This window comes from Stylophora pistillata, chromosome 10, assembly GCF_964205215.1.
Source record: "Stylophora pistillata chromosome 10, jaStyPist1.2, whole genome shotgun sequence".
Taxonomy (NCBI): Eukaryota; Metazoa; Cnidaria; class Anthozoa; order Scleractinia; family Pocilloporidae; genus Stylophora; species Stylophora pistillata.
Genome location: NC_142528.1, coordinates 7,904,548 through 7,919,545, shown reverse-complemented (window position 1 = coordinate 7,919,545; position 14,998 = coordinate 7,904,548). Strand labels below are relative to the sequence as shown.

General features: G+C 36.4%; 2 protein-coding genes across 2 annotated transcripts in view; one reads left to right on the top strand and one right to left on the bottom strand.

Moving 5' to 3' along the window:
• Positions 1-10: 10 nt before the first annotated feature.
• Positions 11-2,954, top strand: LOC111328295 (ribonuclease H2 subunit C). Its single transcript, XM_022932700.2, has 4 exons — positions 11-351; positions 876-988; positions 2,156-2,275; positions 2,703-2,954. Exons 1-4 carry the CDS (start codon positions 174-176, stop codon positions 2,754-2,756), a joined length of 465 nt encoding a protein of 154 aa, XP_022788435.2. The 5' UTR covers positions 11-173; the 3' UTR covers positions 2,757-2,954.
• A 1,150-nt stretch (positions 2,955-4,104) lies between these two features.
• Positions 4,105-14,998, bottom strand: part of LOC111328296 (putative pyridoxal-dependent decarboxylase domain-containing protein 2) — a 22,204-nt gene continuing 11,310 nt past the window's right edge. The window contains exons 17-28 of the mRNA XM_022932701.2: positions 14,754-14,797; positions 14,382-14,435; positions 13,738-13,861; positions 13,095-13,183; positions 12,332-12,437; positions 11,263-11,321; positions 10,789-10,901; positions 10,457-10,628; positions 9,915-9,992; positions 9,171-9,263; positions 7,708-7,810; positions 4,105-6,940 (exon numbers count right to left, since the gene is read on the bottom strand). Coding sequence (XP_022788436.1) covers positions 6,798-6,940; positions 7,708-7,810; positions 9,171-9,263; positions 9,915-9,992; positions 10,457-10,628; positions 10,789-10,901; positions 11,263-11,321; positions 12,332-12,437; positions 13,095-13,183; positions 13,738-13,861; positions 14,382-14,435; positions 14,754-14,797 — 1,178 coding nt within the window. The 3' untranslated portion in view covers positions 4,105-6,797. The remainder of the gene's footprint in view (positions 6,941-7,707; positions 7,811-9,170; positions 9,264-9,914; positions 9,993-10,456; positions 10,629-10,788; positions 10,902-11,262; positions 11,322-12,331; positions 12,438-13,094; positions 13,184-13,737; positions 13,862-14,381; positions 14,436-14,753; positions 14,798-14,998) is intronic.

Genomic DNA, 14,998 nt, shown 5'->3' with positions numbered 1-14,998 from the left:
GTACGCGGCGCATTTTTCCCGCGCAATTTGGTTACATTCGTGTAATTTGCTTTCTTGATAAATTTTGCAGATCGCTTGATACTTGATTTTCAGTTGCGCTGATTTTTTAAGCCCTTAATTTTCTTCCCATGTACAAGGTTAAATTGCAATCTAACTGAAAGTGATCTAAAAAAATGGCAACTGGAGACATAAGGATTTCTCAGGCCGCCCTTACGAATTGCTCAGAGACAAAACGAGTTCATTTGATGGCCTGTGAGGTAGATCATGATGGGGAAGCTCAGGTATCAAATTATTTCGACCCAACTGTGCGAGACGAAGGTACAATCTCGGGGGTGCAAAATGGCGAATCAGGTACGGAAAAATGATATCAAACAAATTTTCTAAACCCTAACATTAATATTATGCAAATTGTCCAAACTGTTAACGTTGTTTAACAGTCGAGCTTCTCGAGTTCACGATCATTTTCGTCATTCCCCTGACCTAAATGTCTGATTCAAGGGTGTTACTGTTGGGAGAAATAAGATGCTTATCACTTTTAGGGTTTAAAGGTTAACTTGCATGAAGCTTATTTACATGAAGCTTATTTACAGGCATGCAACAATAGTGTGTCACCAAATTTTAAAATGCTATCATCATCTTTGCTATCATACTTGATAATAAGGTTTAAAAGATTAGGCATCCTAAAATTTACCTGGAGATAGAAAATCATCAAATTTGTAATTACTATTTGTAAGTTCCTGTAACTCAAAATACAGAAACAAATCCTTATAACCACTAAGCGTTGTCGAAGCTTGAAGACAGACATGGTGTTTAACATACTGATTGATATTTTATAGTTTTATCTGACATTCACATTTCTATGTAATATTTCTTAGCCCTAAGTGCATCCTTCAGAGGGCGTAGTCTGAAAGGATGTGTCCTCAATGTACCAGCAGGGTATACTGGGTTTGTCATGAAAGAAGGAAGAAGACCTATTACTGATGAGGAGGTGAGCATCAAAGCTGAGGCTGCTTTGCATTGTTTGATATTAGATGCCAAGCAATAGAAAAATGAGACCTGGACATGCCTGATGTTGGATCATGTTCCAATATGGTTGGACCCCAACTTGTCTCTATCCTTTTTGTATTGTTCTTTCCTAACAAACTACAGTCTCTAAAATCCTTTTGAATTACTTAGAATTGTTCTTGAACAGTACTTTGGGTCCATGAGTGCTTTTCCTATGGATTATGGCTCAAAATGTTTATCTTGTGTGTTCTTATTTCTATTTATTCACTTGTGATAATTAGACAGGCTGGCCCAGCTCAGCTTTAAAACTGGTTTAAATTGGGGCCTGTATAAACGATAACAAGGCCAAACCACAACATGGGCAGCTACATTCCCTGCCCTTGCACATTACTGTACATCATTACAGGAGGCTTGGCATTGCAAAAGTTATGTTATTTTTGTCTCTACTGTGGAAGGATCCACTGCATGTTAAGAACCAAGTTGCATAACTTACCTACAGCAGCTTATCAAAGTTTCCTGCTTACTCAAAGTAATTGCATTGACTAAGCCATAATTCCAAGGATATTTTATTTTATTATATAGATACTGATGAAATACCAGGATTTCTCCTTGTACTAAAAAATCATATCTTCACCGCATGCAGTGAAGATACTATTTTTATCTTTCATGTGTGAGGATATTGGTTTGGCCATAGTTACCAACATAATTACCCAATTGCTGTTTCAAAAATGAATAAAAAAAGTTGTCTTTTATATGGAAATTTCATCAGTATCTATATAATAAACAGAGCATTACATGGCTGCTTGGGGATACGAATTTTATCTTCTCGTGCTGAAAGTATCTCTCGCAAGTGAGCGCAGCGGACGAGTGAGAGATACTTTCAGCACTCGAAGATAAAATTCGTATCCCCATGCGGCCATGTAATATCCTCTATTTAATATTTTGTAATGTAATATAAGAAAGGGATGGGGACTTGATGTGCTGAGGTTGATGTGAAGAATGATGTCAACAACAGTTGTAACTACTACTGTAAACCTATGTGATAATTTTTAAACTGAGATGAAGCAGCATGAAGAATCATTCAAAATTGAGGCTGTCTAAGATGCAATAAAATGTGATGACTCATTCTGTATGGTTTCCATATTTTCAGGATCGAGTGATGAAACCCATACATAAATTTTCACAGTTTACCTACTGGAATTTAGAGACTCCACCCTCAAATAATGATGCCATTGTGAAAGCTATGCAATGGATAAATATTGCTTCTGCAGTAAGTAATACTTAAGAATGCTAAAGGTGTTTCTTTTTTTTTTTTCAAGGGGGAGGGGCATATCTACTAAATTAGCCTTTGCTACTTGGATGAATGCAACTCACCACCTGGCTTTTGCAATTATTATTTATTCCTTATTTACTTTGTTCAGTATTTCTAATTTGCATTTGTTGTAAACTGAGCAAAATTAAACAAAGTCTGTGTGTAGGTCGTTTTGTAAAGTACAGTTGTTAGGTACCAAGTGCCTTATGTTTAAGATGATTTTTGAAAAGATCACACCACTTGTAAAAGTAAGACATTTTTCACCATGAAAACAATTATAGAAATCTGTGCTCATAACTTGTTAGTACAAGAGTTGTGGAACTTCTAACTGATTTATACAATCACCTGCTACACTGATGTGCCCTCTTTCCTTCTTTTTTCCTAGCTTCATGGTGGTGAAGTGGATAGTGAGAATGCCACTCCAGAGAACATCAGATGATATAAAGCAACTTATGGCAAAGAACATTATAAATTGCTAAGGATTGTCCTCTAAAATAAAAATAAAATTTGGCAACAAGCTTGGTTAGTTAGACTAGAATTAAAGTGTTTTTCAGATATCAGTAAATTCAATTTTAAGTAGGTTTGGATACTTGTAGCAGAAAGGGATAATTTATTCATGATAAAACTCTTCAGTTGGTGATGTTTCCCTTTATTCTCATGACCACAATGGTTGATTCAGCAGTATTATTACATGACTTGGGCAGTCAGAGGGCCAATAACTAAAATCAGCCAATCAAAATGCTTTATTGCCGGTCAATATTCTTTAAGTATTGGACCGGGCACTGTCCTGAATGGTCCCGAATGATACCACACTTGTGTCCCTTTGAACTTCAGTCGTATAATAAATCTCTTATTAACCAAGCTTGCTCAGGACCGTACTGGAAGAATATCGGCCCTCGGTCTTTTTTGCACGGACCTCGGTCCATACTGTTAAGACCTTGGGCCGATATTCTCCCAGTACGGCCCTCGCACTTGGTTAATAAGATACATATACTGTTTAGAGAAATTGGTTGCTGGTTTACTCTTAGGGGCTGAAGGGTTAAGCCTTGACCAAAAATGTACGACTCAAAGCTACCTGTACTAATCTGCAGCCCAGCTGAAGAGAGAAAGAAAGAAAGTCTTAATTAAGCACTCTAAACAACAAATGTGTCTAGTTACAATGATAAGGTTGAGATTGGACATCAGCATTATCAGGCGCCTCTGGCAGCTGCTTTCAGTCAACGTAATGATCTTACCTTCCCGTCCATCCTGCCCCAGGGGAGGACATCCACCACACAGTAATCTGTGTGGGAAATTAGTGTCTCCTACCCCTAACCCTGCAGGAGACAGGGCCTACGGTTTATTCTTCCTTATCCGAGAAGACTAGAATATCTATCCATTTCTTGATATTATAGAAAGGTAGTAAATTCTCAGTTAAGACCACGAGTATTGTTCCGGCTGGGGCATGAACCTTTGACTTCCTGCACAACAATCTGGCGCTCTAACCAGTTGAGCTAACCAGGAGGCAGTTAGCTAGTACAGTAGCCAGTTGGACCCTTTCATCAAACGGTTATAAATCTCTGTAAGTGTACAACTTCAGTTTGGGATCAGAGGAACTTGAAGGGGAAGATAGTCCCCACCTCTTTTTTTTTGTGACATCAGGAGGACCCCATGAACATGTAATCTCCCTTCCTGAGCTTGTGCTCAGCCTTTAACAATCACAAGTGGTTGTTTGACCAGCAGCAATGCAAGAAACACTTTAGCTGAATATCTACTATAGGTAGATAGGTAGGCAAATTCTGAAAAGCTCTACAAAATACCCCCAGGGTAGTTTATTTATCCTTCTCAACTATATTTCATTACCAACAAAGTGTTTAATTTGCCTTCTGCCATAGCACAAGAGTTTTTTTTTCAGAAACTAATCAATGACAGTGTTTGAGAAAATACAGGATGGTATAGTTATGGCCTTTTGATTGTGTTTCAGATTTACTAAGAACCCAGCAGTAATATTTAGCAGTAAATCTTTTTTAACAACTAAAATTGAAAATAAAAAAAAAAAAGATACAGGTCTCACTCCACGCAATGCTTAATGAACCCTTTTGCTCCCAAGATCTCAGTGGTAATTCTCCTTATTGTCTCATTCAATTCTTATAATGTAAGTTTGGAGAATTTGGTTTTGGAGAAACTGTTGTGGTCACTCATGGGAGTTAAAGGATTAACTAGTTCAGAAGCCTAAAGTGTCCCGAAAGCCACTATTCACCGAGATTGAAAAGAATAATTGTTTTAGTATATACACACAAAGTGATTTGACAAAATTAAAAGAAAGCCCTAAAAAGGTAATTTCTGCTTCTGAAACTTTAGCAAAACGCGAGTTTACGCCCGCTATTTTGTTTTTCACATCAACTCGCTTGGAGGTGTACATTGTTGATTAGCCCGAGATAGCGAACCAATCAGATTGCTCGAAATGCAAAGATCACTGAGTGTGTATATACTAAATAAATGTGATTTGCACTTAGTGTATAATAGTTTTGGCACCATAGCATTGTCCCAGGGAGTCTGGGGACCAACCTCCCCCTTTTATTTAAAGACGAATTCAATACTGAACATAACGGTCAACCAGAGATCACATAAAGATGTATGAGATGTGTGGAATGCCCTATGAATTGTAAGTTACATTTGGTTGAACTCTCAAATGTTATTTTATATTTAAAACAATCTATTTGTTTTTTAGTTTGAATTGCTTCCTCTGGCAACTAGTACGAAAATAAACGGGTCACTGTAACTTTCAAAGCTACAGTAACGCTTCACATCGCAAGCGCGAATCACAATGCTTTCATTGATTAAACTTCATTCTTAAAATTTTAAACCTGTTGACAATGCTATTAGTGTACCCATTTAAAAATGGAGACATTCTGTACTTTTTGCAAGACAACAATTCTACATTCTTCCCAAACTGTCCCAGACTTAGCATTCCACAACACTTAGAAACAAAAATCTTCAGAGAAGTTTTCTATGCAAATAAAGTCCTTGGATGAAATATTTAAAAGCTAACAGAAATATGATAAGCCCCATATTAACCATCTACCATGTTTAGTAATAATCATGTAAAATGTAACTTCCATACTATGGATATTGTTTGTGAAACTGTTAAATCTTATTTTGCAAATAAACCATCACTACATAATATTTCCTTGAGGGTAACAATGATTGGCTCTTAGTGCAGGATTTCATCGGCCACTTCTGATGACACTTGAACCTGCACCTGTTGTATTTTTCGCCAACATTTGTTAACACCGAAAGCCAAAGAGAATCTTGTAAAGAAGCTTTGGAAGGGGTTTCAATATTTTTTTTTCTCTTCATACCTGCCAATGGCATAATAGGCATCTCTGCTGTAATGCAAAAAACCCTCGCTAAAGAGCCTGCTTCCAGGTGAAACAGATAGGGGTAAGAGGTCTAACAGGTAGTGGTAGACTGCTGGAAACCAGTTTTTATTGAAACCCCTGCTTTGAACAGTTTGGGCCCAGTAGTTTAAAAGGTGGATAACCCTATCCAACAGATAGGATAAGAGATGGCAAAACCTACTGTGCTATCCACTGGGTGGAGATATATCCAGTGAATGACATTATCTAACCTTTGAATAACTGGGGCCTGAAGTTTACTTATAAGTAAATCTAATGAAGGCAACCTCCTCTCAACATCACTCTTAAATTTGTTTGCACAAGGGTGTGGTTTCACAAGAATCAATAGGTGTCAGAGGCAGCGGTCTCAGAAATATGTTGTGACCAAGCCAATAGAAAGATTTGTGAAAAGCTGAGATGTTAAAGGCACCCAAAGAGAAAAGCTAGATAGCTATGGCATCCCAGCTCTACAACAGCATAAAACTGGAAAATTTTATCCTCTTGGTTGTTTCATATTGTGCTTCAACATGTACATGATTTCTATCAGGTATATGTCTGTCCTTGTTTCAGCTTCTCAAGCCATTTCCTGTCATTTGCCAGAGGATTATGTATAAATAACAAGTCACCTTGATTTCTGATTGATAGTTTGTTCCAAAAAAGCCCACCCTTTTTACCCTACAATTCTACTACATAATCTATACTCTATCATACAATCCAAGACACATGGACAGAAAGTGTAACGGCTGAAAGAGTCTGAGCTACTGCCACTTGTTCAGTTACAGAGGGAGCACTGCTTTACCACTGCATCTTGCTACCATTAAAATGATACTTCCAAACAGTAAATCAACTATCTTAGTCTTTTGTCATTGGTGGCTGATGTTATTGTCACCAGGTATGCAACAGATGCCTTTCTAATAGAGCTCAAAGTGCATGAACTGTTTTAGTTATGGAATACAGATTCTCTCCTTACTGTCTGTAATTACTCTCACTGTTAAATATTGCATTATTTAAATGAATAATGTGGCTTGGTTTTCTTTTAAGATCCTAAAGCTTTGTGGAGACTACTGTACATAAACTATGCCTTGTTATATAGAGTTTTTCATTCAGTCTGCCACTGTAGGGCTTTCCTTGTCTGGAATAGCTTCTGATGAAGATTTAGTTGGTGTCACTGGTATGGCTTCTTCGTCATCCTCATCTTGAACTTGCATGTGATATTTATAAATTTTTTCAGTCTTGTGTAGATTACCTGCAAAAATATGCATCATTTTTAGGAATGTAATTGTTAATTACTAGAGCTGCATTAAAGATTGAGGAGAGTCATTATTGACTTGTGCTTTACTGCCACTAATCAAGTCAAACTAGTGCAGGTTAGAGCAGTTTCTCTTGTCCTAGAATCTCCCACTGGCTCCACATCCTAGTGGCCAGTCAAAAACTTGATTCTCCTTAAACATGGAAGACTAATAGTTGGATGGCTGAAGAACCTTTGCACCACAATCTGTAAGCAATTGGTTAATGAACCATCATGTTTTTTATGGAGGGAAAAATTAGGTACCAACTTGTATAGTACAGTTCATTAATTAGTTTTTCTTGTGTTGTACAAAGTTACTTATATCCCATTCACACCAGCAAAACATGTTTAGTTAAACTGGGTGTAACTGAAAGACAGCTGAAGCAGAACTGAAAAACTGAATTTTCCATAAGTTTCAAGTAGTCACTAACTTATTTCAATGTGCTGAATTTGAAGTTGACAAACCTTGGTTCAAGTAGCTTCTATGAAAAAAAAAACTATTTCAAACCATGTAACAAAATAGCTTTAAAACATACTTAAGCTTTGGTGTGAATGGGGCATAAGTCTCTCATCTTATAGCCAGATCTGGAAGTCTTGTCACATAGTGACAGAGTACACAAGAGGTTTTTTCTTATGTGTATATCAAAGAAGATGACATTCCACTCTACTCTGTGTATCATTAAAAAAAAAAAACAAAACAAAACAAAACAGCAGAAAAGACTTACCAGATGTAAGATTGAAAGTTCTCCCAATGGTTTTGGGTTCCTCTGGAAGAGGTGACAGCCAGTTCATGAAGGAGCTCACAAGAGGGACCTGTCGTAACAAACCCTTACAGAGACAGAAACACCATGTTAATGAGTGACATTTCTTTCAATTTGAAAAACAAACAAAAACAAAAAACAATTCTTTCACATTAAAGGGAAGTTTAGGAAAGAGGGATAAGGAAAATGTTTAGAATGACACAACTTGTCAGGTGTCGATAAAAAATCTAAGAGGCGATTCATAGACAGGTAAAAATGAACGATATAATATCCTGACATTTCGGCAACTTCATGACGCCATTATCAAGGGTACGAATGAAAATAAAATTAACAAATGCGAGTTCAAGAGTTACAACTAATTTGCGGAGTCTTGGTCCGCTAACATTGTTAAGACACAGTTGAAAGACCTTAGCATTAAGCTCCAAACCACAATCCAGCCCGTATTTGTCAGTCGGAAAATTGGCCAAGACCTTAAAGAATGTGAAACCAAACCACAGCTGGTTAATCAACAGTGCGTAGTGTACCAATTTAAATGTAACTTGTGTGATACAGGGAGCTATGTTGGTTACACACGTGGGCATTTATATGCCCGCGTGGATAGCCATAAGAGCACGTCATCTATAGTACGCAAGCACTACGACAATGACCACGCAGGTGCTGTCCCTGAGGACCTTCTTAGCTGTTTCAAAGTTCTCAAGAAGTGCATGAACAAATTCGATTGTCTTGTCAACGAGATGCTTTACATCAAACAATTAACACCAAGTTTGAATGTGCAAACGGATTCTATCCGTGCTAAAGTATTTGTGTAGCTACCTCCCCTATGCAAATTAGTTGTAACTCTTGAACTTGCATTTGTTAATTTTATTTTCATTCGTACCCTTGATAATGGCATCATGAAGTCACCGAAACGTCAGGATATTATATCGTTCGTTTTTACCTGTCTATGTATTACTAAATCTTTGTTAATAAGAGGTGATTGTAACAATAATTAAACCCTTTAATCCCTAACAGTGACCAGCATCTAACTTCTCCTTACAATATCACCCCTGAATCACATGAACAAAATAATTCTCCTCGTCAGTACTGTAGATGCACTGAGAGGAGCATTTTATTTGATGTTGGTATAGTGGCAAAAAACAAATCCACTGGTACTTTAGTGAGGTCTGTATCCTTATCGAGAACAATATTTGTCATCATAGTGGTCAAAATTTGTTAAAGACTCCCTCAGCTGGGCCATGTGAATCCACAACATTTTGACTGCTGTGATGACCAATCTCATTGCTGACAAGAGTGCAGACCACACCAAACAACTGTGGATTTGTTAACTTACCACTCAAATTGAAAATGCCTACTTTTCCTCATTGTTAATGATATATAAAATGTTACGGCCTCTCAAAATGGACTACAAGGCCAAATTATTTAATTACCTCTTCCAACAATTTTTCCTCTGATTCTTTCACTAAGTCTTGCTGAGCTGCTTCAATACCTTTCTGAATTGCATCAGCCATCTGCTCCAAATACTAAAAAGGAAAAACAGTATAAATATATTATCAACTTAAACATGCATACTTCTGATGAAATTAGAGTTTCCCTATTCATGAAATTTACTAATGCAATAATTCTAATTATTCTTTCTCCATAGCAAAATCTGATCTACATCTAATGACTTCAAAGATTTTGGTTGATTTTAATGTTAGCAATTCCTTATCTTTTGAGAAGAGGGCTAAACATAATTGGAGAATTCAACCAGAGACATCTGTTTCATAAGTCTTTTTCATAAATACTGTATCTTCTTTATTATATGGCAAAGCACTTTTTCTGTAGAGACCTCTCTGTGCACTCTAAAATTGTCCTGAACTTGGGGTGCATTTTAAAGCCACTATCTGTGTGCAACAAAGTATAATTTTTCCAAGTTTTTGTTCTTAATGCCAATGTGCTAGAGTTTTTTTGCTCTTGTTTACAAGTATAAGTGCATGTTATAAGCAAATGTTGAAAAATTGAGTTGAAATATAAGTGATCATGGTACAAAAATTACCTGAAGTTTAGTGTGCCTTTTGTAACCAAGTATTTAGGCCTGATTTTCGCAGTGTAAACTTGACACAAACAAGATTGAAAGTTTGTTTGTGCCTTATAATTTAGATAAAAACAATGATTCAGCCAGCTTAGTATACCTTGCTTGAGGTTTCCAGTTCTGAAGCTCCTTTACAAACAATATCTACCACTGCATCAACAGATGATGAAGCTGGAACCTGAGAAAATACAAGGGAAAAAAATTTGTAACCAAGCTGTTAAGCACAGAGATGGTTGATTTAAGGCTAAAGTGTAGAGATAAATATATATGAAAAATAAAGAGAAAGAGAAACAAAGATGGAAAGAAATAATGATGTAAATATGTCTGTTAGAATGAAGAGATTAAAGGGAAAAAAAATCTTATGATTTACCAGTATCTATTTTTTCAATTGTTTATCTCATGCTCTTAACAAAATTTAATGTTAAACATCACCAGTTCATTTTAAGATTACCACCCAGAAATACAACCCAGGTAATGACAGAATAGTACAACATTTTTTTCCTTCAGTAACGAGAACCTGGTGAAATTTAACTGCAAAATATTGTAATATATACAAATCTCTACAGTGGGCCTCTGGATCTAATCAGCAAACACATTCATAAGCATTTGCGGACCATAAACTAAACCACAGTACTTTCATACCTTGTCAATTATAATACAAGTAAGACCATCTTGTGTACGGCCCTTGCTGAAAACATCTTCCATCCCTTCAGAAACCTTTGCCAACACTTCCTTGTTCCAGTCATTAAGTTCAACTTTCTTGGCCTCTCTGAGTTTTCCTAAATCCTTGTTGGTCCAGTAACGAGGAACACATCTGGTTACAAAGAGGTAAAGAGAAAAAAAATCAAATCAACTTGTAAATGTTATACACTACAGTATGTATGACTTGGTACTATACAAAACCACCACAGATTACCCTATTGGCTCTTATGTCAATTATGAAATGAAATGGGATAAATCTTAGCTGTACTTACAGAAGAGCACCAACAGCTGAAGTGTCCTGGATCTCCACAACGACAACATGTTCCTTGCCTTCTGTTGCTAACCTGAATTCCTCTTGAGATAGAAGCAGGGCATCTAATCTGGCCTGAATTTAAAATGGAAAAAGCTACTGTTACCATTTGAGGCCAAAGCATTTTCTCCATCCATCACTTAATACACTTCAAATCAATCTTAAGGTGTTGGCAAGGGGAATTGTTTAACAAACAAGGGCTTCTTTAGTTGGTGATCTTCTCCTTTATTCTTGTGACCTTAATGTTTGGTTCAAGGGTGACATTTTAAGGGAAAATTAGATGTTGTTTGCACTGGTAAAGTTGCTAGCCACACTAAAAATAATATTGTCTTTACAATTATTTTTGTCAATCCCACCAATGACATTATGATAAATGACATTCAAGCCATTGCACGAAGCAAACTAAGTTAAAAAGAACTTTATCAACATAACCCACCACTTCTTCTTTGAGGCAAATTACAAAGTCTTCAACATTTTCGCTAGTTGTCCCACATACTGAAAGGAAAACAGCAAAATACCAGATTACAAATAAATCACTCTGCTGCAATTTATTTCTCTTACAAATTCTTAACATTTAAGAAGTCACTGTTTCCAGCAGCAATATAAATAAAACAGAAGCTGATTAATTACACAAGTTTCCTAATAGTATTAACTGGTATCATGATCAACTTAGCAAACAAAGGCAAGTGCCTATCTCAGCTGTAATTATTTTTTTCCTAATTGTTAAATTCTGGATGTAATAATAATAATAATATCATACTTTCAACATGCACATCCATTTACAGATGCTCATATATGCACAAACAAAGAAACAAATATTTCAAATAAACATAAACTGCTTGAAAATTCCAACTAACTCGAGGCAGACCAGTTGGCTGTTTACACAGCGCAGCCAAGGAGTTGAACTCCGGGCAACTGAGAGCAAATCTAGTGAGTAGTAGGGAAGAGGACTTGAAGCTGGAACCACCAGACTACAAGTCAAGTTCCCTAACCACTCCACCATGCTGCCTCCATGATTTCTATCTATAGCAACCTTTTGATATCAAAAGCCAAAGATTTCTTGAAAATAGAGTGGAGTGTCCCTGTGCCAAGAGCTGAGTTTCAGTGAATTTCCAGTCAACACAAAAGCCACAGACCAAAACAGTCAGCACCTCTTACTCACAGTTGTTAGGACAAGCAATTAACATGTACACAATATATAAACTCATGGTCAAGTGGCAACCAATTGCTTTGTTATTCTTATTCTTTATTATTGTTTCTGTCATACAAGTGAATTCCTAAGATTGGCCAAAGCCAGAGGCTTAAATGACTTATGGTCAGAGACAAAGACTAATTTTTCAAAGAACAATAGACTAATCTAAGGTAATTCTAATCTATTCTAATCTAATCTAATCAAATCTAGATAATAAACAATAATCGGGGTATATTAGAAGTTCAGTTCTCCTGTTGAGCCTGTAACTTGAGATTTGGAGGTTTGATTAGACCTTCTTCATAGTAAAACTTACTTCTAGATGAAAGGACAGGATTGAATCTAATGCAGCATCCCTCTTTGGGCAAATTCACAACACCAATTTTAACAGAAGGTACTTGTTGAGCCAGGTATTTTGCAATCTAAAATTAGATAAATACCAGTATGTAAAGAAAAAACATTGGTGAATTTGAAAGACAAGTGAATGCTATGATCTCATTCCTCCAAGGAGAATAAGAGAATTGTCCTGATGGTATATTTCAGTTTCCAACTGTACTGCCTTGGTAAGAATAAACTGCATTTCTTTTGTAAAAAATTCCATTTCTTAGCCAACGCATAATTCCCATCATCCGAGAACCATTCAATATCTATCTACCTTCCAAGCTAGCAAAACCTCTTCTAATGCTAGCATCAACATATACAATCAACAGTAACTCACATGAAGATTAAATAATGATAAAAAGGTTCAAATGACAACCATTCTGTGATATAATTCTGCTTGGGAAATACATAGTGTCTCCTCTGGCACACCAGCCACCATTTACTTTTTCAGTCTTTCACCTTTGTTCTCAAATAGTCAAGGGATTGCCAACTGCACACGTTAAATCACTCCTTACATAGGTTACTTTTCCTATCTGTTAATTGGTGAGGATTCCATGATAAGTGGAATCCTTATACATGTATTACCACAGAAGCACTTAACTGAACCAGAGAAGAGTACTTGATGATGAAAAGAAAATACATTTTGCTCTTCAAAAGTATCATGTACTTTAGTGTAGCAGTTTAATTTATTCTGTTACCATTTGATTGATTGAGTCCCTCACAGAAGGTGAAACACAGCCTGGTTCTGGAGAGGATGATCCTGCTGAAGATGACAGCTCTGTATCATCTGTGTAAAATAAATCACAATCACATTTAAGTTTGAGAAACAGTTTGATGACAAAAAAAAAAAAAAACTTTTTAAGTCACATCCCAAAAAGCAAAAAAATTTAAGGGAAAGCAGAAATCAAAATTAGACCTGAAATAAGAAAGATGTAAATTTTGAGGTTGGCAGTGGATTAATAAAAGATGTTATTTATCTTGTCAAGAATGTGCAACAATGAAAAGATCTCCAAAGGGATTGAACTCCAGACCCTCAGATTCCGGCTCTGATGCTCTCCCATTGAACAACAGCATTTTTGGGAGGCGGGATCAAAACGGAAAATCCCCCAAGTAGTTGAGGTGGGGATCTTTTCTACAACTGGCCCCGGTTGTTCAAAGGATGGATAATGCTATACACTGGATAAATCTCTATCCGGTGGATAGCGCGGTACGTTTTGGTAACACTTATCCGCTGGAGAGCGATTTATCTGTTGGATAGCATTATCCGCCCTTTGAACAACCGGAGCCAGAACAATAAAGGTAGCATACTTAAAATAACAGGTGCTTTGTATCTAAAAGTACCTTGTTCTTCATCTTGATCTGAAGCATCATCTTCTCCCCCAGTAGGTACAATAGATTCACCAGGGGATACAGGGGCTGCTTTGTATTTGAATACGACCATGGATGACAAACAGTGAGGCTGGGCCTTAAGCAAATACACTAATCATCAAAATATTCAGAAAGACGGAGCAGACAAAACATTTGGACAGGTCATTAATTTATGGAAAAACTGAGGATTCTAGCAATGTTCAATAATGTAGTTTGAAATCTCTGCATGAAAATGAAAACAAGATTATGAATTCTAGAAAGTCACATGGCTGAATAACTACGATTTAGTATTATTAAAAACTGGATCATTGGATAATGCAATTCCAGACTTTTTATTGGCTTAGCCATTATGGTATATGAGCCAATATACCATAATCTTATATCTGTACATTGTAACATCCAGTTTCTTCCTACAAAATAAAGTCGAGAAGATTTGTCTAATATCTTGGGGGCTTTTATTTTTAATAACACAATTATTCCACTAGCGCTTGTTGGATATGAGATGATTATAGCCAAGTCGGCGCCTTGTTGGCTATCTATCATCTCATATCCAATGTGCGCTTGTGGAATAATTGTTAAATACAGTACATAGCTGAATGTGTTTCCAAGTTACTTACTATCCTCTTCATAGCAGCTTGCATGCCATCCAAACTCACACACAGTTGTTGAGACTAGAAAAGATGATGACACATCATTTGATCAGAAATGATAATTACATTTCAGTACAACTGTTGGTAACCAGCTTCAAGTACAGAATTTTGCAAAACTGGCCAAGCTTGTGCCAAAAAGGAAACTATGCATTTTAACTGGATAGGGGTTGCTGTTGAGCAAAGGATGAACAAAAATCTACCACTAAGTGATTCAGACATAATGGGTACAAGATCTTCCAATAATATTTGATTTATTTCTATCTCAGTTACTTCAGAGCACACATGCACAAAATCACAATTACAAGCATTTTCAGTTAACATAATAATAGCTTTTCTTACCAGTTGGGCTGCATGTAAAATCATTTCTCGCATTTTATCTAAACCTGTGGTAAAAAAAAAAAAAAAGTTGTTGGCGAATTAAATGTACTTTCATTCGGTAACACTGAAAAAAAAGAAAAAAAATGCACCCATAAGATGTTTTAACTTTGATTAACACTGATCCTGGGTTTACTTCAAACAAAAAACATACAGAGATGTGGTAATTGTTCTGACAATTTAGCTTTGACACTGCCATTGAAAATCAC

Coding starts and splice junctions, on each gene's coding strand:
- LOC111328295 (XM_022932700.2), top strand. CDS start 174: ATGGCAACTGGAGACATAAGGATTTCTCAGGCCGCCCTTACGAATTGC. Junction 352..875: donor GGTGCAAAATGGCGAATCAG/GTACGGAAAAAT, acceptor AATATTTCTTAG/CCCTAAGTGCATCCTTCAGA. Junction 989..2,155: donor GACCTATTACTGATGAGGAG/GTGAGCATCAAA, acceptor CCATATTTTCAG/GATCGAGTGATGAAACCCAT.